Genomic DNA, 27,733 nt, shown 5'->3' with positions numbered 1-27,733 from the left:
GGTGAAGTAGTTGCACATGCAGCAGCACAACCACCACAAAATAGAAGCAGCAGGATGGGTAGCGGAAGCAGTAAACGCAAAGACAAGAGTCACTTACTAGAGACTTTGAAGGAGCACAAGGACAGCATCATGTGCCTGGCCCTCACAGATGACTCTTCCCTCCTGGTGACGGGATCCTACGACACCACAGCCTGTTTGTGGAGCACCATGAGCGACGCTACCGAGTGTCTCGGCATACTCATGTATGTAGCTGCTTCTGCTGTGTTTTCCAGGCATCCCACCTCTCTTTATCATATACCCTATCTATCATATGATTTAATATCTATCATATACTCTAACCATCCTACTATATACACTGATCTCCAATATACTTAAGTCTGTCGATCATGTAATATTCTTTACTGCATAATCATATCATCGCCCAGTAATACTTTCGACCCCGTCTCTGAAGGCAAGAGTTAAGCTCATCAGGTGTCTACCATTCAGTTATTTTTTACATTAATGATGTATCAAACAAATGATACAGGATTTCAACAGTCATATATTGAAATGATCGACAATAAGCATTATGTACCTCTTTCAGGATTACAACAATAAATATTGTGTACCTCCTCCAGACTACAATAAGCATTATGCATGTAACTTGGGATCACACTCTAAACAATGTATCTATAAACGCAATACACTTCCCCCAGAATCACAATAACAATGTGTGCTTTCCTAGATCTACGACTGCAAGCACTGTCTTCCATATAGTTATGGCTTATAAACACGCTTGCTAAGAAGCAATTCTATGACAGCACAATCATGAACAATATGTCGTCCCCATAACAACGAATATAAACATTCTACACATTATTCCCTTTCCCTTGGATCACAGCAATTAGCATTGCCTTGTAACCTCGGAGCAGCAGTACTAAATGTTGTATATTAAACAGATGGTGAAGATTCTAACACTGCTTACACTGGGTCTGAAAGGCATTCTGCACACATTATTGAGATGATTTGTTGGAACTTACTTGTTATATAGCAAAGAACTGCAGACCGATAGCGCTAACATCCCATATCATAAAAATCTTTGAAAGGGTCCTAAGAAGCAAGATCGCCACCCATCTAGATACATGGGTTTAGAACAGGTCGCTCCTGTCTGTCCCAACTACTGGATCACTACGACAAGGTCCTTAATGCAATGGAAAACAAAAAGAATGCAGATGTAATATATACAGACTTTGCAAAAGCCTTCGACAAGTGTGACAATGGCGTAATAGCGCACAAAATGCGTGCTAAAGGAATAACAGTAAAAATTGGTAGATGGATCTATAATTTCCTCACAAACAGAACACAAAGAGTAGTAAACAGAGTAAAGTCTGAGGCGGCTACGGCGAAAAGCTCTGTTCCGCAAGGCACAGTACTCGCTCCCATCTTGTTCCTGTTCCTCATTTCTGATATAGACAAGGATGTAAGCCACAGCACCGTGTCTTCCTTTGCAGATGACACCCGAATCTGCATGACAGTGTCTTCCACTGCAGACACTGCAAAGCTCCAGGCGGACATCAACCAAATCTTTCATTGGGCTGCAGAAAACAATATGAAGTTCAACGATGAGAAATTTCAATTACTCCGATATGTTAAACATGAGGAAATTAAAACTTCATCAGAGTATAAAAAAAATTCCAGCCACACAGTAGAGTGAAAAACTAACGTCAAAGACCTGGGAGTGATCATGTCGGAGGATCTCACCTTCAAGGACCATAACATTGTATCAATGGCATCTGCTAGAAAAATGACAGGATGGATAATGAGAACCTTCAAAACTAGGGATGCCAAGCCCATGATGACACTCTTCAGGTCGCTTGTTCTATCTAGGCTGGAATATTGCAGCACACTAACAGCACCTTTCAAGGCAGGTGAAATTGCTGACCTAGAAAATGTACAGAGAACCTTCACGGCACCTCAGTTACTGGGAGCGCTTGAAGTTCCTGAACCTGTACTCTCTGGAACGCAGGCGGGAGAGATACATGATTATATACACGTGGAAAATCCTAGAGGGACTGATACCAAACTTGCACACGAAAATCATATTCTCTGAAAGCAAAAGACTCGGCAGACGATGCAACATCCCCCCAATGAAAAGCAGGAGTGTCACTAGCACGCTAAGAGACAACAAAATAAGTGTCAGGGGCCCAAGACTGTTCAACTGCCTCCCAGCATACATAAGGGGGATTACCAATAGACCCCTGGCTGTCTTCAAGTAGGCACTGGACAGGCACCTATAGTCGGTACCTGACCAGTCGGGCTGTGGCTCGTACGTTGGATTGCGTGCAGCCAGCAGTAACAGCCTGGTTGATCAGGCCCTGATCCACCATGAGGCCTGGTCACAGACTGGGCCGCGGGGGCGTTGACCCCCGGAACTCTCTTCAGGTAAACTCCAGGTTAGAGCTGGCTTGTTAAAGCTGTAACAGAGCGAAGTGTTGAGCAAGTAATAACTTGTTCTTATCACCAGTGTCTTTTCTTTTAATATATTCACCCCAGGAGTGCCAATTTTCAGTATTATTTACTATCTTCAAAAGCAATTATTTAAAAGTACAATTTATTATTCCAGGGACCACTAATTTAACGTGTTTATTTTTCCTGCCTGCAGAGGACACACGGGAAGGATCGTGTGTGTGGCGACGAGTATGACCTTCGTCTACACTGGCTCAGAAGATTCCACCATCAAGAAGTGGGACATTTGCACCTCCGACTGTATCTTTACATACTCCGGTGAGCCACCATCCTAAGATGGCTTTTGCTTATCGCTTCAGTGAAAATACTGCAGTCCTCGATGACACTGATTTTCTTGAGTTAACGCTTCGGGGTTAAAAATTCGAACAAAATATTCTCTCTCGCTTTCACGGCGCGCATAACGGAGATAAAACACCTCAATTATTGGGAGCGCTTGAGGTTCCTAAACCTGTATTCCCTGGAACGCAGGAGGGAGAGATACATGATTATATACACCTGGAAAATCCTAGAGGGACTAGTACCGAACTTGCACACGAAAATCACTCACTACGAAAGCAAAAGACTTGGCAGACGATGCACCATCCCCCCAATGAAAAGCAGGGGTGTCACTAGCACGTTAAGAGACCATACAATAAGTGTCAGGGGCCCGAGACTGTTCAACTGCCTCCCAGCACACATAAGGGGGATTACCAACAGACCCCTGGCAGTCTTCAAGCTGGCACTGGACAAGCACCTAAAGTCAGTTCCTGATCAGCCGGGCTGTGGCTCGTACGTTGGTTTGCGTGCAGCCAGCAGCAACAGCCTGGTTGATCAGGCGCTGATCCACCAGGAGGCCTGGTCACAGACCGGGCCGCGGGGGCGTTGACCCCCGAAACTCTCTCCAGGTAAACTCCAGGTAAACTGCAACTGGCTTCTCTGATCACCTTTCTGACATCCAACCAGTAATATTAAACTGATTAACACCTTCGCAAACCGCTGGATGTTGTTCCTTTTGCATAGTTGGTCAGATACAATTGTTGTGGTTCATAAGAAGAGTGAAGGGTAACACTGACACCAAAATGGAGGCTGTTTTAGGGATGTATTAGGAGTTAATTAAAGACAAAGCCCAGCCTATCACTCCCACCCACCGCCTAGGTCAGGGTGTAACTGCGGGGTCTGTGATCCACGTACGTTGTTCAAAAGTCACGTGACTAGCTTGTACAAAGGATGCTGCAAATAAATGGTAATGGCGCATGTATATATAGGGAGGTACCACCTCTGGAATATATATATATATATATATATATATATATATATATATATATATATATATATATATATATATATATATATATATATATATATATATATATATATATATATGCAAGGAATCCGCAAGAGCAGGTGAAATATACACAAACAAAGGTTCGTAGGTTCGAGTCTCCTTCAGCCAAAGATCAGTGTTTGTGTATATTTCGCCTGCTCTTGCGAATTCCTTGCATTGTTAAAATCTCTAGTAAGGCTGATGCATGCAGGGGATAAGATGAAAAGCTGTAAGCCTTCTCTCTGAAAGCTGGCTGCATTGGATCAACGTCTAGCGCAAGCTGGACGCCAAGGTATTGTCCAGTGTGGTGAGAATGGTATAGCACTGCGTACCTTGTTCCAAGGTTCGTAGGTTCGAGTCTCCTTCAGCCAGAGATCAGTGTATATATATATATATATATATATATATATATATATATATATTTATATATTTTATTTATTTTATTATCACACTGGCCGATTCCCACCAAGGCAGGGTGGCCCGAAAAAGAAAAACTTTCACCATCATTTACTCCATCACTGTCTTGCCAGAAGGGTGCTTTACACTACAGTTTTTAAACTGCAACATTAACACCCCTCCTTCAGAGTGCAGGCACTGTACTTCCCATCTCCAGGACTCAAGTCCGGCCTGCCGGTTTCCCTGAACCCCTTCATAAATGTTACTTTGCTCACACTCCAACAGCACGTCATGTATTAAAAACCATTTGTGTCCATTCACTCCTATCAAACACGCTCACGCATGCCTGCTGGAAGTCCAAGCCCCTCGCACACAAAACCTCCTTTACCCCCTCCCTCCAACCTTTCCTAGGCCGACCCCTACCCCGCCTTCCTTCCACTACAGACTGATACACTCTTGAAGTTATTCTGCTTCGCTCCATTCTCTCCACATGTCCGAACCACCTCAACAACCCCTCCTCAGCCCTCTGGACAACAGTTTTGGTAATCCCGCACCTCCTCCTAACTTCCAAACTACGAATTCTCTGCATTATATTCACACCACACATTGCCCTCAGACATGACATCTCCACTGCCTCCAGCCTTCTCCTCGCTGCAACATTCATCACCCATGCTTCACACCCATATAAGAGCGTTGGTAAAACTGTACTCTCATACATTCCCCTCTTTGCCTCCAAGGACAAAGTTCTTTGTCTCCACAGACTCCTAAGTGCACCACTCACTCTTTTTCCCTCATCAATTCTATTATTCACCTCATCTTTCATAGACCCATCCGCTGACACGTCCACTCCCAAATATCTGAATACATTCACCTCCTCCATACTCTCTCCCTCCAATCTGATATTCAATCTTTCATCACCTAATCTTTTTGTTATCCTCATAACCTTACTCTTTCCTGTATTCACCTTTAATTTTCTTCTTTTGCACACCCTACCAAATTCATCCACCAATCTCAGCAACTTCTCTTCAGAATCTCCCAAGAGCACAGTGTCATCAGCAAAGAGCAGCTGTGACAACTCCCACTTTGTGTGTGATTCTTTATCTTTTAATTAACTCCACGATTCTTGTCAAGACCCTCGCATTTACTTCTCTTACAACCCCATCTATAAATATATTAAACAACCACGGTGACATCACACATCCTTGTCTAAGGCCTACTTTTACTGGGAAATAATTTCCCTCTTTCCTACATACTCTAACTTGAGCCTCACTATCCTCGTAAAAACTCTTCACTGCTTTCAGTAACCTACCTCCTACACCATACACTTGCAACATCTACCACATTGCCCCCATTGCCCACATTGCCTTTTCCAAATCCATAAATGCCACAAAGACCTCTTTAGCCTTATCTAAATACTGTTCACTTATATGTTTCACTGTAAACACCTGGTCCACACACCCCCTACCTTTCCTAAAGCCTCCTTGTTCATCTGCTATCCTATTCTCCGTCTTACTCTTAATTCTTTCAATAATAATTCTACCATACACTTTACCAGGTATACTCAGCAGACTTATCCCCCTATAATTTTTGCACTCTCTTTTATCCCCTTTGCCTTTATACAAAGGAACTATGCATGCTCTCTGCCAATCCCTAGGTACCTTACCCTCTTCCATACATTTATTAAATAATTGCACCAACCACTCCAAAACTATATCCCCACCTGCTTTTAACATTTCTATCTTTATCCCATCAATCCCGGCTGCCTTACCCCCTTTCATTTTACCTACTGCCTCACGAACTTCCCCCACACTCACAACTGGCTCTTCCTCACTCCTACAAGATGTTATTCCTCCTTGTCCTATACACGAAATCACAGCTTCCCTATCTTCATCAACATTTAACAATTCCTCAAAATATTCCCTCCATCTTCCCAATACCTCTAACTCTCCATTTAATAACTCTCCTCTTCTATTTTTAACTGACAAATCCATTTGTTCTCTAGGCTTTCTTAACTTGTTATTCTCACTCCAAAACTTTTTCTTATTTTCAACAAAATTTGTTGATAACATCTCACCCACTCTCTCATTTGCTCTCTTTTTACATTGCTTCACCACTCTCTTAACCTCTCTCTTTTTCTCCATATACTCTTCCCTCCTTGCATCACTTCTACTTTGTAAAAACTTCTCATATGCTAACTTTTTCTCCCTTACTACTCTCTTTACATCATCATTCCACCAATCGCTCCTCTTCCCTCCCGCACCCACTTTCCTGTAACCACAAACTTCTGCTGAACACTCTAACACTACATTTTTAAACCTTCCCCATACCTCTTCGACCCCATTGCCTATGCTCTCATTAGCCCATCTATCCTCCAATAGCTGTTTATATCTTACCCTAACTGCCTCCTCTTTTAGTTTATAAACCTTCACCTCTCTCTTCCCTGATGCTTCTATTCTCCTTGTATCCCATCTACCTTTTACTCTCATGTATATGTATATATATATATATATATATATATATATATATATATATATATATATATATATATATATATATATATATATATATATATAACTACACAAGTATTGCACCATGGACACGATTTCCATGCTCTGGTTGCATATGATACTAGATGGAACAACATGAGTAAAGAATAATGAGATAACTGAAGCTTTCTTAAAGTTCTGGAAAATAGTTTTAAGTTGATGAGTAAGACTCCTGTGCCTGAACAGTTGGGTATTTTCATTGTTGAAACGTTTCTCCTACACGGTAGGCTTCTCCAGTCATATACAGAGGCAGCAGGTGTAGTGGCGAAATAAAGATGATGTAATCAGTCCATAAACCAAGGAGAAATAGTATTTTGAGATGGTCAGTCCCTCAGCCTGGAGAAGAGGACAGATCCGTGGATTGCGACGGCCCACCTACACGAGGCTTTAGTTTAAGCCTCATTTAGATGAAATATCATTTAAATAGTCTCTCTGTTTTGCTGCAAGAAATTGGAGCACGCATCAATAACTGGGCCTCTACCCTTCAAACAGAACTGTTTGCCATACTCCTTGCACTCAAATGTGTCCATGTATCTAAGGTTGACACTTTAATTGTAACTGATTCTCTGTCATCCATAAATGCTCTCAACTCATTTATTTTTTATTTATTTATTTATTTATTTAAAAATTTGAGCACACATACAGAGGTACAAAAAAATACAGATAAGAGCAGCATGCCAAAGCCACTTATACTATGCATAGCATTACGGGCTGGCTTAAAATTAACTTAAGATTAACTAAGCAATGATGAAATCAGTGAAAAACATTAATGTAAACAGATTACTATAAAGCACAAGTGAGTATTACAAAGACAGGTCATATGGTTGCATGCATTGTTGTAAATTCAGTAGAATGGAGTATTCTGTTAGGTAGTGTATTTAAAAAATAATAAAGTTAGATTGGGTTTTAGGTTTAACATTTATGTGATATAATTGTGAGAAACATTTAAGATATACAATTTATAAGGTTCAGTTATTCAGTATTTATTTGGTTTTGGGTGAGTAAGTGATCTTTGAGAAGAGACTTGAATTTATAAACAGGTAGTGTTTCTTTTATATTTACAGGTAATGAATTCCAGATTTTAGGGCCTTTTATGTGCATTGAGTTTTTGCATAGCGTGAGATGGACACGAGGAATATCAAAGAGTGATCTGTGCCTTGTGTTATGGTCATGTGTTCTGTTGAGGTTGGCAAGGAGATGTTTGAGGGGAGGGTTAATATCAGAGTTGAGTGTTCTATGTATGTAATAGGTGCAGTAATAAGTATGGATGTTTTGTATGGTGAGTAGGTTGAGTGTATTGAATATTGGTGGAGTGTGCTGCCTGTAGTGAGAATTTGTTATCATTCTAACTGCAGCCTTTTGTTGGGTAATTAGTGGTCTGAGATGGTTACTTGTTGTTGAGCCCCATGCACAAATTCCATAGGTGAGATAGGGGTAAATAAGAGAGTGATATAGGGCCAGGAGGGCTGACTGTGGAGCATAGTACCGTATTTTCGATAGTATGCCTACAGTCTTGGAAATTTTCTTAGAAATTTGTTGTATATGTGTATGAAATTTGAGTCTATTATCAAGGTGGATTCCTAAGAATTTTCCCTCTGTTAGCTTTGTGATAGGTGATCCGTTTATCATTATGTTAAGAGGGACATCTGTAGCTCTGTTACCAAACTGAATGAAGTAGGTTTTGTCAATGTTTAGTGTAAGTTTGTTAGTACTCATCCAGGTAGATATTTTCTGTAATTCGGTATTTACAGTATTGGCTAGCGTGACTGGGCTCGGGTGGGAGAAGACGTATGTTGTGTCATCAGCAAATAGTGTGGGTTTGAGTAATTGCGAAGCATTTGGTAGGTCATTTATGTATAGGAGAAAGAGAAGAGGGCCAAGGACACTTCCCTGTGGGACACCAACTGTAATTGGTTGTGCAGAAGAGTTTGCCCCATTTGCGTACACATATTGGCTTCTGTTGCTGAGGTATGACTTGAGGTAGTTGAGGGAGTGCCCTCTTATACCATAGTGTGACAATTTTACGTGGAGCAAGTCATGGTCAACTGTATCAAAAGCTTTACGTAAGTCAATGAAGATCCCCAGTGGGACTTCTTTTTTCTCTATTGCAGTGTATATATGTCATTAAGTATAAATTGTGGCATGCTTGTGTCAGAAGCCAGACACAGGTATGTCAAGATTGTGGACAGTGGAGTCAGAGTGCACATGCTGTGGATTCCATCTCACATTGGTCTTCAGATGCATGATAGAACTGATAAATTGGCTAAGCTGTATGCTTTCAAAGAGGGAGTAGATTACAATCTTGGCTTATCAGGTAGTAGTTTGAGAACAATAATACGAAAAGAACTTCAAATGAACTTTATTGACTTAAGGCTCAGGGAGATTGACACAAGTCAGTCCATCTATCATCATTCCATCATGCAGGAGGAGCCACATGTCTATGGTGCATGCAACAAGATAAGCAGACTCTTGGATGTCACTACTGCCCGGCTCCGGCTGGGTTACAAGTATCTTTGGCAGGTTAAATCACCACCACCAGATGTAGACCAAACGAAATGTAAACTTTGCCAGATGGACTATTGTCACACCCTGCGTCATTATGTACTGGAGTGTGATCAAATTAATGAATTTAGAAACAACTCACTCAGAAATGTTCAAGAAACGGCAAAGTATTTTATCCACAGTGGTATATTACAGACCATTCTGGAGAAATACCCTGACTTTGCTAGCTGTAAATAATGCATTACCATGTGTGTGTGTGTGTGCGCGCGCGCGCGCGCGTGTGTGTGTGTGAGTGTGTGTGTGTGTGTACTCACCTATTTGTACTCACCTATTTGTGGTTGCAGGGGTCGAGTCCTAGCTCCTGGCCCCGCCTCTTCACCGGTTGCTACTAGGCCCTCTCTCTCCCCGCTCCATGAGCTTTATCAAACCTCGTCTTAAAACTGTGTATGGTTCCTGCCTCCACTACGTCATTTTCTAGGCTATTCCACTGCCTTACAACTCTATGACTGAAGAAATACTTCCTACTATCTCTCTGACTCATTTGTGTCTTCAACTTCCAATTGTGGCCTCTTGTTTCTGTGTCCCCTCCCTGGAACATCCTGTCCTTGTCCACCTTGTCTATTCCACGCAGTATTTTATATGTCGTGTGTGTGTCTGTGTGTCTGTGTGTCTGTGTGTGTGCGTGTGTGGGTGTGTGTGTGCGTGTGTGGGTGTGTGTGTGGGTGTGTACTCACCTATTTGTGGTTGCACGGGTCGAGTCTTAGCTCCTGTGTGTGAGGGTGTGTGCGTGGGTGTGTGTGAGGGTGTGTGTGTGGGTGTTGGTGTGTGTGTGTGTGGGTGTGTGTGTACTCACCTCACCTAGTTGAGGTTGCGGGGGTCGAGTCCGAGCTCCTGGCCCCGCCTCTTCACTGATCGCTACTAGGTCACTCTCCCTGAGCCGTGAGCTTTATCATACCTCTGCTTAAAGCTATGTATGGATCCTGCCTCCACTACATCGCTTCCCAAACTATTCCACTTACTGACTACTCTGTGGCTGAAGAAATACTTCCTAACATCCCTGTGATTCATCTGTGTCTTCAGCTTCCAACTGTGTCCCCTTGTTACTGTGTCCAATCTCTGGAACATCCTGTCTTTGTCCACCTTGTCAATTCCTCTCAGTATTTTGTATGTCGTTATCATGTCCCCCCTATCTCTCCTGTCCTCCAGTGTCGTCAGGTTGATTTCCCTTAACCTCTCCTCGTAGGACATACCTCTTAGCTCTGTGTGTGTGTGTGTGTGTGTGGGTGTGCGTCCTTGTGTGTATGCATATATTTGTACGCTCGTGTGCACATGTCCGTGCGTGCGCCCTGGTGTGTGTGTGTGTGTGTGTGTGTGTATACATATATTGTATGCTCGTGTGCATGTGTCTGTGCGTGCGCCCTCGTGTGTGTATGTGTGTGCGGCACGCGCTAGTGTGGGTGTATGATCCACTTAATATTTGTATTTATAACTCATTACAATTGTGACCAGGTGTGGACGTATCAGTGGTTCATTACTTTGTAATTTGTTCATGACTGTAACCATGTATAGGAGTGAGGCTGATTCATTACCTCTGTAACTTGCCATGATTGTGACCAGATCTACCGTGTGTGTGTGTGTGTGTGTGTGTGTGTGTGTGTGTGTGTGTGTGTGTGTGTGTGTGTGTCTGTCTGTCTGTCTGTGTGTGTGTGTCTGTCTGTGTGTGTACTCACCTATTTGTGGTTGCATGCGTGTGTGTGTGTGTGTGTGTGTGTGTGTGTGTACTCACCTAATTGTACTCACCTAATTGTAGTTGCAGGGGTCGAGACTCAGCTCCTGGCCCCGCCTCTTCACTGATTGCTACTGGATCCTCTCTCTCTCTGCTTCCTGAGCTTTGTCATACCTCTTCTTAAAACTATGCATGGTTCCTGCCTCCACTACTTCACTTGCTAGGCTATTCCACTTGCTGACAACTCTATGACTGAAGAAATACTTCCTAACGTCCCTGTGACTCGTCTGAGTCTTCAGCTTCCAGTTGTGACCCCTTGTCCCTGTGTCCCCTCTCTGGAACATCCTATCTCTGTCCACCTTGTCTATTCCCCGCAGTATCTTGTATGTCGTTATCATGTCTCCCCTGACCCTTCTGTCCTCCAGTGTCGTCAGTCCGATTTCCCTTAACCTTTCCTCGTACGACATTCCCTTGAGCTCTGGGACTAGCCTTGTTGCAAACCTTTGTACTTTCTCTAACTTCTTGACGTGCTTGACCAGGTGTGGGTTCCAGACTGGTGCTGCATACTCCAGTATGGGCCTAACATACACAGTGTACAGTGTCTTGAACGATTCCTTATTAAGGTATCGGAACGCTATTCTCAGGTTTGCCAGGCGCCCGTATGCTGCAGCGGTGATTTGGTTGATGTGTGCCTCCGGTGATGTGCTCGGTGTTATGGTCACCCCAAGGTCTTTCTCCCTCAGTGAGGTCTGTAGTCTTTGTCCACCTAGCCTATACTCTGTCTGCGGTCTTCTTTGCCCCTCCCCAATCTTCATGACTTTGCATTTGGCTGGATTGAATTCGAGAAGCCAGTTGCTGGACGACATGTCCAGCCTGTCCAGGTCTCTTTGCAGTCCTGCCTCATCCTCGTCCGATTTAATTCTTCTCATCAACTTCACGTCATCTGCAAACAGGGACACTTCAGAGTCTATTCCTTCCATCATGTCGTTCACATATATCAAAAATAGCACTGGTCCTAGAACTGACCCCTGTGGGACCCCGCTCGTAACAGGCGCCCACTGTGATACCTCTTCACGTACCATGACTCGTTGCTGCCTCCCTGTCAGGTATTCCCTTATCCATTGCAGTGCCCTCCCTTTTACGTGCGCCTGATCCTCCAGCTTCTGCACTAATCTCTTGTGGGGAACTGTGTCAAAGGCCTTCCTGCAGTCTAGGAAAACGCAATCTACCCACCCCTCTCTCTCGTGTCTTACTTCTGTTACCTTGTCATAAAACTCCAGGAGGTTTGTGATACAAGATTTGCCTTGTGTGTGTCCAGTCCCTGGACCCATTACATACCTCTGTAATCTGTAAATACCTTTGTAACTTGACATGATTGTGACCAGACCTACCTGGAGTTCATTACCTTTGTAAATTGTGAGTTCATTACCTTTGTAAATTGTGAGTTCATTACCTTTGTAAATTGTGAATTCATTACCTCTGTAACTTGCTCAGCTATCAAAACTTTGGAGTCCAGTCCCTGGACCAATTATGTACCTCTGTAATCTTTTGACTACCGCCCACAGGATGGGTATGGGGTGCATAATAAACATATTAAACTAACATATTAAACTGTTTTGCTGTATTTGTTTTTTTTAACAATAACTGCGGCTGCAGGTCACGTCAGTCAGGTGAACCGCATCATGTGCGCTGGAGACTTCCTCTTTAGCACCTCCTACGATAAGACGGCGAAGGTGTGGCTGCAGCAGGTCAACAACGCTTCCACACAGGAGGAAGTCCTCGTGCGCACCTTCGAGGTGAGGATTGTGTTGTATTCACCGCAAGGAGTGGTGGAGGCTCGATCCTCGGTACGGTTACATCCAAACTTTGACGCTCCGTTTGTGGTGACCGCGGTTATTGGATGGAAGGTCAAGCTTCCACCGCTCCTTGCGGCAAATGACTCACACAAGTTTACTGCATCACAAGAATAATAATAATAATATACTGACACCAGATAATCCACTAACCCAGAAATTGGAAATAAAAACCTGGAAGATATTTCAGTCTTTCCTGGACCAGTAGGAAGACATGAGTGACTTAGTAATAGTCCCGGACGGATCGAAACATCAAATTAGTGATGGTCCAGAACAGACTGAAACATCGTCTTGTTTTCATTAATGTGTTAGTTAATTGTGACTCGCTCCAGCCTCGGTATTGTGATTTATTCAGTATGTGGGACAGAGGATCGAGCCTCCAACACCATGCTGCATGATCCACACGGGTCTTCTGCTACACACAAAGTATTAGGAAGACGAATATGCAGTATATATATTCAACATGTGACCCCATGTCACCCTACAGGGTCATACCAAGGCAGTGTACCCCATCATCTTCCTACCTGGACAAGACACGGGTGGAGTCAACGAGGAGGGTCTGAAGATCAACCCAAGTGACTTGGTCATCACGGGCAGCACAGACACCACAGCCAAGTCCTGGGCACTAGACATGGGCATATGTCTCAAGGTCAGCATGAACACTTATATATATATATATATATATATATATATATATATATATATATATATATATATATATATATATATATATATATATATATATATATATATATATATATATATATATATATATGTATATATATATATATATATATATATATATATATATATATATATATATATATATATATATATATACACAGTGGACCCCACATAACGCTATTAATCCGTTCCTGAGAGCTCAATGTTATGCAAAATTATCGTTATGCGAATTAATTTTCCCCATAAGAAATAATGGAAATCAAATTAATCCATGCAAGACACCCAAAAGTATGAAAAAAAAAGTTTTTACCACATGAAATATTAATTTTAATACACACAAACTTAAGAAAACATGCACAGTTACATGACACTTACCTTTATTGAAGATGTGGTGATGATTGATGGGATGGGAGGAGGGGAGACTGGATGGTTTTAGTGTTTAGAAGGGGAATCCCCTTCCATAAGGACTTGAGGTGTCAAGTCTTTTTCCGAGGTTGCTTCCCTTCTTCTTTTAATGCCACTAGGACCAGCTTCAGAGTCACTGGACTTCTGTCACACAGCATATCTGTCCATAGTGGCCTGTACCTCTCGTTCCTTTATGACTTTCCTAAAGTGTTTCACAACAGTGTCAGTGTAATAGTCACCAGCACGGCTTGCAATAGCTGTCTGAGGGTGATTTTCATCCATGAAGGTTTGCACTTCAAGCCACTTTGCACAGATTTCCTTAATCTTTGAAGTAGGCAACTTCTTCAATTTCTCTCTCCCCTCCTCCGAAGCTGTTGAAGTTGATCTAGAAGCTCATCAGTGGTTAGTTCTTCATTGTCCTCCTCCACCAACTCTTCCACATCCTCCCCACTAACCTCCAACCACAAGGGCTTCCCCAATGCCACAATTGATTCCTCAACTGGCATAGGATTCTCAGGGTTAGCCTCAAATCCTTCAAAATCCCTTTGGTCTATACATTCTGGCCACAGTTTCTTCCAAGCAGAGTTCAAGGTCCTCTTAGTCACTTCCTCCCAAGCCTTACCTATAAGGTTTACACAATTGAGGATATTAAAGTGCTCTCTCCAGAACTCTCTTAGAGTCAATTGAGTTTCTGAGGTCACTACAAAGCACCTTTCAAACAGAGCTTTTGTGTACAGTTTTTTGAAGTTTGCAATAACCTGCTGGTCCATGGGCTGCAGGGGAGGAGTGGTATTAGGAGGCAAAAACTTCACCTTAATGAAGCTCATGTCCCCACAAAGTCGCTCTGCCAAGTCTGTAGGATGACCAGGGGCATTGTCTAACACCAGGAGGCACTTAAGGTCTAATTTCTTTTCAGTTAGGTAATTTTTCACAGTGGGGGCAAATGCTTGGTGTAACCAGTCATAGAAAAAGTCCCTAGTGACCCATGCCTTATTGTTTGCCCTCCACAGCACACACAAATTAGCCTTGAGGATATTCTTTTGCCTGAACGCTCTGGGAGTTTCAGAGTGATACACTATTGAAGGCTTCACTTTGCAATCACCACTAGCATTGGCACACATGAGAAGAGTAAGCCTGTCTTTCATAGGCTTATGTCCTGGGAGTGCCTTTCCCTCCTGAGTAATGTAGGTCCTGCTTGGCATTTTCTTCCAAAACAGGCCTGTTTCGTCACAATTAAACACTTGTTCAGGTTTCAGTCCTTCACTGTCTATGTACTCCTTGAATTCATGCACATATTTTTCAGCTGCTTTTTGGTCCGAACTGGCAGCCTCACCATGCCTTATCACACTATGTATGCCACTACACCTCTTAAATCTCTCAAACCAACCTTTGTTGGCCTTAAATTCACTCGCATCACAACTAGTTGCAGGCATTTTTCTAATTAAATCCTCGTGCAACTTCCTAGCCTTTTCACTTATGATCGCTTGAGAGATGCTATCGCCTGCTATCTGTTTTTCGTTTATCCACACCAATAACAGTCTCTCAACATCTTCTATCACTTGCAATCTCTGTTTCGAAAGCACAGTTAAACCTTTGGCAAGAACAGCTTCCTTGATTGCCGTTCTCTTGGACACAATAGTAGCGATGATTGATTGGGGTTTACTATACAACCTGGCCAGCTCGGAGACACGCACTCCACTTTCATGCTTAGCAATGATCTCTTTCTTCATCTCCATAGTAATTCTCACCCTTATTCCTGTAGGGTTGGCACTAGAAGCTTTCTTGGGGCCCATGGTCACTTATTTTTCAGGTGAAATCACTATAAAAAGGCTGTAATAATACAAAATGTTCCGATTGTATGCTTGAATGTTACCGCGGAGGCTGGCTTGTAAACAATGCCACTGGCAGAACAAGTGAGGCTGGCTCAGGCCACATGGACGCATCTCAGACAAGTCGCGTTGAGTGAATTTTTTAGCGCTATGCGAGGCAAAATTTTAGCGATAAAATGTATCGCTATGCGGATTTAACACTATGCGATGCCAACGTTATGCGGGGGTCCACTGTATATATATATATATAAAAGGCAAGTGAAAATTTATGTATGCTATAATTTCACAAAAATCATTTTGAACCTAACGAAAAAAAAAAATATTTCATTGTATTTGTTTATTATTAAATTATTGTAAACTTATCTAAAATATATTAGTTGGATGAGGCTAAATTAAATTGCGCTTGTTATAATAAGGTTAGGTAAGTTTCCTAAGATTCTTTTGGTACAAAATTATTAATTTTTACATTAACATAAATGAAAAAAATATATATCTTGAAACATACGAGAGAAAATGTTAGAAAGGACTTAATTTTAAATGAGTCTTTACTAATTGACCAGTTTTACCTATTCGGCACGACATACATATACAATAGACCGTTATATTACACTTAGTTACGTTCCTGAACATGTCGTGTTAGGTAAAACCGTGTTATATGAACTGAAGAACGTAGGGGCAATATAGGGTTACGTTCCTAGGAGCCTGAAAAAAGCCAACCAACTTTTTTTTATACCAATAGATCTTACTAAAATAATAGGGAATATGTAACTGTAGTTCGTAGTCGTGATATATTATGTTATTATTGCTTAAAACTACAAAAGCAACAGAAATAATAGTATTTCTCACCATAAATTGTGGTTGCTGTATGTCAGTGATTGTGAAGACAGCAGAGATGCACGGTTTGGCCCTACTGGGCTGAGGTGGATGGTTGTTGGTTGTCGGCATAAGTGAACAGTAGCAGTTCTGGTACTAAAGTCGATGGCTGTTTTGGAGTGTGTATAAATTCTGTAATGGATCCCTGGGCTCTTTTACCCTGCAGTAATTATACAGCTGATGGTAAGGCATTATCAGCTGGTCTAGACCCTGTTTCAAAGAACTGCTTCTAGATTTACCAGAGTCCTCTTCAGTGAAAAAGTTTGCTGGTTTACCGGCAACATGAAAATGCTCACATAACTACTGCAATGTTAACTGTTTTTCTTCAGGTTCTTCATCTTCTGTTATGTGGCTCCCTTGTATCTGTGCATCAAGCTCTGCCAACATTTCCTCTGGACTCCTGTCTTTATCATCATCATCTTCTAAGAGCTTATTCACATCGTCTTCATTCATATCTTCTTGCATGCTGAACAATTTCCTGAACCTGACTCTCAAGCAAGGAAAAACCAGTGAAAGAACTAACTAGAGAAGGCCACAACTTTCCCCAGCCTGCATTTAGTGTTGACTGAGGCACTTCATTCCATGCACTTACAGCATAGCTGATGGCATCTGCAATGTTAAATTTATTCCAGAAACTTGGTACTGCCAGGATAGAATCAGATTCCATTGATGCAACTAGTTTTTTCATAACTTGAATGACTTAACTCCCCGATCTAGTAGTTGTATTAAAGATGTATTTGGAGGTAAAAATACAACCTTTACATTTGAGGTCACATCCAGCAAAGCTTGTGGACGAGTATGGGAATTATCATGAATGAGGAGAGCTTTGACTGGAAGGCTCTTGCTGCGCAGGTAAAAATTTTTTCCCTCCCACAAACCGAACCGTGTTAATTTAATTTTACAAATTGTCATATAAAATTGTGCCACAATTTTTCAATAATGCAATAACCAAAACATGCCAAATAAAACCATGCAATATAACGGTCTACTGTAAATCAAGAGCCACTCCTTGGTGGCCGGGTTGGCTGGGGACTTGGTCTCGTCTATCTGGCTTGCTGTCGCAGCTGTTTTGGTGGGTGTAATTACAGGACGCAGATTTCTGCATGTCTCCTGTTATTCCACTCACCTGGACAGTCTCGACAGTGGAGCGTCTATACGGGACCAACGGGACGGGACCAACGGGACGGGACCAACTTCGTTCGAGCAAGGTCACACAGGAGGGCAGGGCTCGATACGGCGTAAGCTCTGTGGCTCTATAAACTCTAACAACAACACTGGCCAAAAGCCGCTAACCTTGGGAAAGTGGAAAACCGATGACCTAGGAAAAAAAAAGCACCAAAAAATGGTTGTCATTCACCCTAGTTGAATGGCTATACCATACCTGTAGTCACTGGCATCTGGGGTTCACTTCTCAAGTGAATATCTCAGTAAAATGATACGATATATATCTCAAGGGCAGCTATTTTTTCATGTCAAATTTAGATTTTCTTGCACTGTGGGGGTAATACCCTTCTTCTCTGTGATATTTACATGGTGGGAACACCCGCAGTGCGCGGCTGCTTTATTCTATATTAAGAGTTATGAACTGGTAACAAAGGGTAACTGACTCACGAAATCGTAATGACACGATTGCAAACAAACCATACCACGGGTGGGGATAGAACTCGCGATTAGAGTCTCAAAACTCCAGACCGTCGCATTAGCCACTGGGCCAGCTAGCCACAATGAGATTCATCCAACTAGGTATGGTGTAGAAATATACCTAGTTGGATGAATCTTTCTGTGGCTAGCTGGCCCGGTGGCCAACGCGACGGTCTGGAGTTTTGAGACTCTCTCTTCGCGGGTTCTATCCCCACCCGTGGTATGAATTTTTTTTAAAGGGTAGCTGTTTCCTTGTCACACTCGCTCACACATGGGTTTCATACATAAGGTAACGAAATGTCAATTTGAGTTTGGTGATTTCAGTAAGTCGGTGAGGATATCGTCAAATATTCCATTATGGACTTAGCAGCTACGTTGCCTCTATAGGTTTCGTTCTAACACAGCTGGAGTTACTATTACTTCTGAATTATAATATATCAGTTAATCGGGCAATGTTAGAGGCCAGTATTCAGATATCAACCATGCTAACAAATAACTTCTATACAGAATTGATCAGGATAACGTCAGTCAGTGTTAGGAGACAAACCCATCATCTGTACCTAAAATTCTATAGAGTCAGCTAGGTAATTATAATTCAGTAGTTGCAAACTGGCAATTACACTCAGGAAATTATAAATAGGTAATGACATTTCTCCGGCAGACAATGCAACAGCACACTGGACCAGTGACCTGCATGGACACGGGAGCTCAAGGAAAACTTCTCTTCACGGGCAGTGATGATTGTACCGTCAGGGTGTGGGAAGTCAGCAGTGGCAGGTGTCTGAGGGTAGGTGTGTCATGATTGTACCGTCAGGGTGTGATATGTCAGCAGTGGCAGGTGTCTGAGGGTAGGTGTGTCATGATTGTACCCTCAAGGTGTGATATGTCAGCAGTGGCAGGTGTCTGAGGGTAGGTGTGTCATGATTGTACCGTCAGGGTGTGATATGTCAGCAGTGGCAGGTGTCTGAGGGTAGGTGTGTCATGATTGTACCGTCAAGGTGTGATATGTCAGCAGTGGCAGGTGTCTGAGGGTAGGTGTGTCATGATTGTACCGTCAGGGTGTGATATGTCAGCAGTGGCAGGTGTCTGAGGGTAGGTGTGTCATGATTGTACCGTCAGGGTGTGGAATGTCAACAGTGGCAGGTACTCACCTAATTGTGGTTGCAGGGGTCGAGACTCAGCTCCTGGATCCTCCTCTTCACTGATCGCTACTAGGTCCTCTCTCTCTCTCTCTCTCTCTCTCTCTCTCTCTCTCTCTCTCTCTCTTTCTCTCTCTCTCTCTCTCTGCTCCCTGAGCTTTATCATACCTCGTCTTAAAGCTATGTATAGTTCCTGCCTTCCACTACATCACTTGCTAGATTGTTCCACTGCCTAACAACTTTATGACTGAAGAAATACTTCCTAACATCCCTTTGACTTTTCTGAGTCTTCTACTTCCAATTGTGACCCCTTGTTTCTGTGTCCCATCTCTGAAACATCCTGTCTCTGTGCACCTTATCTATTCCACGCAGAATTTTGTATGTCGTTATCATGCCTTCCCTGACCTTCCTGTCCTCCAGTGTCGTCAGACCGATTTCCCTTAACCTTTCTTCGTAGGACATTCCCCTTAGCTCAGGGTATGGGATGCCAGCAGTGGCAGGTGTCTGAGAGTAGGTGTGTCATGATTGCACCGTGACAATGTGGGATGTCAATAGTAACAGGTGTCTCAGGATAGGTCACTGTACCTTCATACTACTCACACTCGCCTCCCCATCCACCTCCGTGTCAGATCAATGTACCTCCACTCCCTCACGCGCCTCTTTACCTCACGGTACACCAACCTCCTCTCCGTGGCAAACCTCCCCACCATCTACCTCCGTGTCAGGTCCACCATTAACCCACTCACTACCACGCTCTCTTTACACACAGATGATATTTATCTTCCAAACAGATTGATGGATCAACTCGTTATTAATAAAAGGTTTTAGTCAGTGAATAAGGTGTGCTGGAGAAATCTCGGTTTGATTCCCCGAAGCTTTTTTTAAAATCTAATTTGATCATCGACCCGTTCGTTGACTTTAAACAAATAATTTTGTGACAGGAAAAATGAAAGGGCGATAGGCATGAGAACATTAGAAATAAGAGTGGAAATATAGGATATATTAAATAAATTTTGTCAAAGTACTGCCAAAGATGTATGATTGTTGCCCCGTATTGGTGTATGGTTACCATCTAATGGTGTATGGGTGTTGCTCCATAATAATAGCTAGATTCCACCAGTCCTTGAACTGAATGATCCATACAGATTTAGCGCTTCACGAAATGATAAACACGAGACAAACTACTTGTGGTCGCAGGAGCTGAGAGGTCACAACGAGGCGGTGACCTGCCTCAAAGCAGTACAACGTATGCTGTACACAGGCAGCCATGACTCCAAGGTGAAGTGCTGGCTGCCAGAGTCTGCCAACTGTACCCGCACCTTCAAGATCAGCACTAACTTCGGCAGTGTGACGGCCATCCAGATTTACAAAGGCATCCGTAAGTCTGATCAAGGAAGAATCTGTTGTTTGTAATGATTTATTTGTATCACACAGCCTGTCGATACACGAGGGTTATTAGGGCTGCATGTCACCAGTTCACCACCAGTTAAAAATGTTTTTATTGTACTTACTCAGAGATATTCACCTCTCGGTTTATAGCGTATATTCCGGCATATAAGGCGCACCATCATATTAGCCATATAAGGCTATGTTTCACGATGTTTCCTAGGAGTTGTAACGTTACGTTAGTAAACAACTGATAAAGCGTAACACAAAGTCTACCCTTGACGCTGACCTTCAGCATATAAGACGCAGGCTGATTTTCCAAGACTGTGGGAAAAAAGCGCGCCTTATATGCCGAAAAATGCGATACATACATAAGAACATAAGAATGTAGGAACACTGCAGAAGGCCTACTGGCCCATACGAGGCAGGTCCTTACCGCTTCCTCCCGGGTATTATTTTAGGTCAGTTAATAAAATTATTAAAACCATTAAGGAAATGGAGCGTTATAATGCTTAAAAAAATTATTTTTAACTTGGGTTAAATCTAAGATTGAATCATTCACATTTCCTAACATGAAATAACAAAACTTAGCTGTTGCCTGCAGGCTTGACGGACTTACATGATGTGATAATTGGTGTAATTCTAATCATAACCAAGCGCTAAACCCGTAAGGGTCATACAACTCTACTTACCTGGAGTCTACCTGGAGGGTCTTCTGGGGGATCAACGCCCCCGCGACCCAGGCCTTGACCAGGCCGCGTGGTTGATCAGGGCCTGGTCAGCCAGACTGTTACTACTGGCTGCACGCAATCCGAAGTACGAACCACAGCCCTGCTGGTCGGGTATTGATCTGTATCTGTCCAGCTCCATCTTGAAGGCAGCCAGGGGTCTATTGGTAATTCCCTTTATGGCTGGTGGGAGGCTGTTGAACAGTCTTGGGCCCTGGACACTTATCGTGTTTTCTCTTGGTGTACCATTGCCTCCACTACTTTTCATTGGTGGTATGTCGCATCGTTTACCCAGTCTTTTGCTTTCATAGGGAGTAATTGGTGTGTGTGCAGATTTGGGACCAGCCCCTCTAAGATTTTCCAGGTGTAGATTGTGATGTATCTCGCCTGCGCTCCAGTGAGTACAGATCAAGCGACTCCAAGCGATCCCAGTAATTAAGGTGTTTAACAGAGCTTATATGTGCAGTAAAGGTTCTCTGTTTATTCCCTAGATCTGTGTTTTCACCTGCCTTGAATGGTGCTGTTAGTGCACAGCAGTCTTCCAACCACGAGAGTATAAGTGATTTAAAAAAGATCAACGATTTGGCATCCCTTGTTTTGAAAGTTCTCATTAGCCATCCTATCATTTTCCTCGCAGATGTGATAGTAACACTACTGTGATCCTTGAAGGTGAGACCCTCTGACATTAACACTCCCAAGTCCTTCACAGTACTTTTCTGCTCTACTGTGCTATTAGAGTTTGAATAGTGGGAGTGTTGTATGTAACCTGAATGGGTGATTATACTAATGGCTGATTCCACTAGGTCACAATAAGTTGTAGGTGGTTGTTGTTTGCTGTTGTAGTTCTCTAATCACAGACACCATAAGTGATGCAGGGATAGATTAGTGAATAGTACAGAGTAGCACACAGTAGTACAGCTTGAGGAACATAGTAACGCATTTTTAATAGAATGCCCACAGTTTGTTTTTTATTTTTTTTAGATGTGTTGGACGTGAGTGTTGAATTTCAGGTTCCAGTCATGGTGTATATCTAAGAGTTTTCCCCTCTTCTTGCTTTACTATGTGAGAATTATTTATTTTTACACTTAAATGAATGTTTTTAGTTTTATTCCCAAACAACATGCCTTCTAGAAGGTCTTGTCAATATTGGGAGCAAGTTTGTTAGTGGCCATCCAGGTAGAAATCTTTACGAGCTTCTCCTTCACTGTGTTATTGAGAACATCAATATTTGAATTATACATGACGAATGTTGTGTCATTTTCAAACTAGTTTAAGTTCCTGCGAGGCATATGGTACGTCATTTATACAGATGAAAAATAATAGTGGGATAAGGACACTACCCTGTGACACCCCAGTATTGAGAGTTTGAGTAGATAAAGTAGTGATATTGACAATCACATGCTGCTGGTGGCCATGAAAGTAAGAGCTTGACTTCCGATTCCACAATGTTCTACTTTCGGCAGCAATATTTTATGGTCTACAGTGTTAACAACTTTTCGTAGGTCAGTAAAGAAGCTCATTTGATATTCATTATTTTCTTGAGCTCAACAGGCAGATTCCAACATGTTCAGGATATTATCAGCACTGTCCACTCCTCCATCAAACGGGGTTGTTTGATGTTGCTGAAGGGCTCTTGATTCAAGAACTGAGCTGCCTTTCCTTTTCCCAGATCAACGATAATCACCTTCCATTCTCCAAGCTCTCAAGCTTTAACATTTCCTCATAAATAAATTGAGAAATTAATTAGTGAATCAGTGGTCATCGGTGATTCAATAGTCGCTGACGAATCACTGGTCAATGGTGATTGGAAGATGACGCAAAATCCAAGGAAGACGATGCAAAATCCAAGATCTTGAGATCCTGGAGTGATCAAAGCCCTGGGACCCCCACTCTGCCTGGATATTTCCTTGTTCACACTCCAACAGCACGTCATATCCTTCAAACCGCTTATCTTTCCTGTCGCCAGTTTTCGTGGGCTACACCGATGATGTGGCGCGAGCCTTTGACGCTAAGAGCGGTAGCCTGAAGCGGGTGTTCCAGGGGCACACTGATAGCGTCAGCTGCCTGGCAGTGTGGGCCAACAAGCTCTACACTGGCAGCTCCGATGGCACTCTCAGGGTGTGGGACGTGTCGAACATCAGGTGAGGAGAAGCAGCAGCCTTGTATATCACTAGCACACGACAACAGATTCCTTCATGTTTCCTGTGTTGTTTAACCTGCAGGTCAGGCAGTCTGGGCTCACCAAAAAGACTAAACAATAACATATATTCACTGTTAAACCACGTAGGCACTGTTGCATGGTGTGGCCTCGTCATCAAGGCGGGAGGTAGGTCCTTGTGATACTTTTGTCAATCCTGACTGAGGAGTCAAAGACTTTAATACTTTGTGTCTAAGTGAGACTTCAAATTCACTCATTTCACCTCTTTCTAGAACTGCTTGACCTTACGATAATCTTGATATATTTTGATCACAAGAGAAATTCTCAGTAAAATCGGAAGATCACTCAGCTCCATTTTATTAGTCTTTCCCTAATTAATTATGCTCTACCTATTCTGTGTTTAAATAAAATTAATCTTTATTTACTAATGGCTCGTTCCTTAACCTTTAACTCATCTTGTCTCATCTACCTCATCATCACTGCATGAAATTTATACCTTAAACGAAAGCTACTTCTTACTCTACATATATTTCTAACGCAACCTCAGACTCATTATTTTTCAGCTCTCTAGCACAGTGTGTTGGACTCGTCGGTTATTCTACAGATGTTTAGTTCTCTCTTACATATAGAGATTAAGTCAACAACAAAAGTGTTCCTGAAACCTCTATTGTTTTCTGTAGTATAAAATATATCATTATATCATGTGACCCAGATGTATTTCATGCCGGGCAGGATTTCGCTTCTTGTATCATTTTGTATTTAGTTAACTATGTTTTTGCTGGTTTAAACCCCATCATATTAAACATGTCAAACTTACCACCAAATCTAAAGAAAACAGTTTATGAGTGATGTAGAGCAGAGCCTGGAGCCCTCCTCTGTCTTACAGTACAGATGAGCAGATCTACGAGTCGTATGCGGCCACAACCATATGCAAAAGATCAGCTGTGAGCCCTATGCTAGGAGAAATACGGTAAGTCACTTTTAACGAGTTTTCGGAAAGTCAAGAAGTAGTTGAGAATCACCCAGCTTCCCCTGTGTCTGAGGCGGCCTTGCTAGCGCACCTTGAACGGGTCATCGACTACATACATAAACCCTGTAGAATGTAGCCCATCGCTCTGTGTATCGAGCCCATGTGCTGCAGTATGTTCCAGCTTTATAGTCACAGCTGTAGTTTAATAGCCATCGTAGCACACTTACGTAGAGACGATTTGTATTATTTTCAATAAGTTGACTATCTCATGTGAGCATTATATAACAAATCTGGGTCACAAATCAGAGTTTTGCTAGAGAATAAATATAATTGCATGCTTCTGGAAGAAACGTGTTTTATCTTACACCTTGGAAAACAAAAATATACCCCATCTTGTCCAAAACCCGCAATAACCTTCAGTACTCTCGTTGCAGCACCGAGACCTCTTCGGAAGAATCTGAGGACGAGCTCAACCATCACGTCGAACTGGACTTCGATCTGGAGAGGTACCTGGGCGATGATGTGGACCAGAATAGTAAACCTGACGAGTGAATACAAGCATTGTATGGAGACTACGTGGTGACTTAGAGCAAACTGGTAGACTGTTGGCCAGTCATCAAGACAACTGTAGAGTATTTTTATTGACAACGGTAGATCATTTTTCAAGATAACTGTAGACCATTCTTCAAGACAACTATTGAACATTCATAATGACACCTGAAGACTCTTCTTTAAGACAAGCGAAGACAGTTCTCCAAAACAAGACCAAATGCCGAGAATCCTGGCAAAAATTCTCGGCATTGTGAATCCATTATCACTCATACTATATATTAGCTGCAGTGTGTGCGTGTGTGATCTGTTAAACGTCTTTAAGGGTAACCATAGCTAATCTTATAAACAGGGAAACTGTCCTAAAATTATATGATTGTGTATTTCCAAGGACAATCAGATTTAAAAAAATTTGTCAAGTCTATGGGAATTCTTTTTAACTGTTTTGATGTGTTTATATGGGGTAATTAGGAAAATAATTTACATCAACTATTTTGCCCTACGATGATTTGAATAAGCTCGTGACAACCACAATTTATGGCCGAGGACTGGACACTGCATGCTTTCTTGATTATTTAAAATAATTTAGATCTCAGTGTTATGTTAGAAACTGAACAAACATTAAAGATCTTTCTACCATTTCCTGACATAGGAAGTGTAAAACCTGTTTCATACAGCGCCTGGGAAATGAGAGGTAATGAGACTCCCTCTGAGGAAAGGGAGGGTAGCTCCAGTGCCTTGAATCACGAACTAGTATCAAAGCCATTGTCACCATTAAGCTGAGGATGGCTTAAAATTAGATGGGTACTTATACATTATTCCTCCTACTACCATCAATGCACTGGCATTGATGTATTCTGATTCGGTTGGTTGGCTACACTAGGACCATTAAGGCTGCGTGGTAACCTTTTCACCACCAGACAAGAATACATTAATAATAATAATATAACATAATATCTTTATTTACTACAAGTACATATACAAGGTCCTAGCTGACATTGGCATACTACTATATAGAAAGACCCTTGTTATGCTGAAAATTTTAGGCAAATTAGATCAGTTTTGTCCCAGGATGCGACCCACACCAGTCCACTAACACCCAGGTATCCATTATTACTGATGGGTGAACATGGACAGCAGGTGTCTTGGAAACACGTTCCTAATCTAAAGTTCTCCAGCCGTACCGGAGGAGATTCGAACCCCGGACCTCAGTGTGTGAGATGAGTGCTCTAGCGATCGAGCTACGGGCTTAAGGTGAACTCTCCTTGAATATATTTAAAAAATATATGGATGAAAAATTATGATTATAATTGGGTCGATTGTTATGAGTTGTTGAGGTGGTCTAGGCAGCTGGAGAGGATGGATCAAAATAGGACGACGAGGGTGTGTAAATCAGGGGTGGAGGGAAAGAGGTAGGTCGTCCCAGGAAGACTTGGAGGAATACAGTAAAGGAGGCGTTGAGCGCTAAAGGTTGAAGGCTTGAGTGAGCGCCGTAGGTAGCAGTACAGGTAGTTTTCATAATCTGATGAGCAGTTGGTGAGCAAGGTAACATTTAAGAAGCAATTCATGGAAAAAGGTTACAGACATTACCACAGACCAGACCATGAATCCTGCTCTGGTCTAAAATAATGTTTGTAAATAATTTCTCTTTTTTTTCCGAAGTGTTAAGCGTGTATATATATATATTTGTTCCATTCCTCTGTAATTATCCTCACTAGACAATATTTCAGGGGTTCACGTCTCAGTTCCTGGCCTTGCAATTTTTAAACCTACAATCCACCAGCTTTATTGCCTCATGGCTCTTGGACAGTGTGGTCATGTAATACACTCTGGGCAGTTTGGACAGGAGAGTGTGGACGACAGGTACTGTGGCTTACACAGTAGGCTTATTCAGTCGAATACAGAGGAAGCTGTTATAAAGATAGAAGACGTAGTGGAAAGGCGAAGATGTTATCAGACCATCAACTTTGAAGAAGTCATGTTCAAGACAATGAAGCCGAACTCATCTCCAGGTTGATGGTCTGACCAGAATCATCTCCAGGTTGATGGTCTGACCAGACTCATCTCCAGGTTGATGGTCTGACCAGACTCATCTCCAGGCTGAGGGACTGACCAGACACATCTCCAGGTTGATGGTCTGGCCAGACTCATCTCCAGGCTGAGGGACTGACCAGACACATCTCCAGGTTGATGGTCTGACCAGACTCATCTCCAGGCTGAGGGAGTGACCAGACTCATCTCCAGGTTGATGGTCTGACCAGACTCATCTCCAGGCAGAGGGACTGACTGCAGCATTTCTATCTCCAGTGCTTCAGCTGTCTCAGAAATAATTACCTTTATATTGTGCTAATAAAGCCTACTGTGTAGTCAAAACTTTTCTAAATAAAGATAACTGTTACACACGTGTCTTACTTATCTGTTTGTCGGTATTGTAAACTTTTGTAATAAAGTTGGTAGAATTACCGACAATATGTAAAGTAAAAGGACACAAGTGCAACTAATGTGACATTTTATTGTGGCTCAGAGTGAGGTGCGATACT

General features: G+C 42.4%; 1 protein-coding gene across 1 annotated transcript; it reads left to right on the top strand.

Annotated features, from left to right (window-relative positions):
* On the top strand, positions 1–27,589 carry LOC128687138 (WD repeat-containing protein 86-like). The gene is made up of 8 exons (XM_053774489.2): positions 1–242; positions 2,642–2,763; positions 12,635–12,774; positions 13,319–13,480; positions 18,925–19,050; positions 20,600–20,780; positions 23,483–23,657; positions 25,079–27,589. The coding sequence occupies exons 1-8, from the start codon at positions 55–57 to the stop codon at positions 25,194–25,196; spliced, it is 1,212 nt and encodes a 403-aa protein (XP_053630464.2). The 5' UTR covers positions 1–54; the 3' UTR covers positions 25,197–27,589.
* The last annotated feature ends 144 nt before the right edge of the window (positions 27,590–27,733 follow it).

Source organism: Cherax quadricarinatus, chromosome 1 (genome assembly GCF_038502225.1).
Source record: "Cherax quadricarinatus isolate ZL_2023a chromosome 1, ASM3850222v1, whole genome shotgun sequence".
NCBI lineage: Eukaryota > Metazoa > Arthropoda > Malacostraca > Decapoda > Parastacidae > Cherax > Cherax quadricarinatus.
The sequence above is the reverse complement of the archived record's forward strand: the minus strand, read 5'-3'. Positions and strand labels throughout refer to the sequence as shown.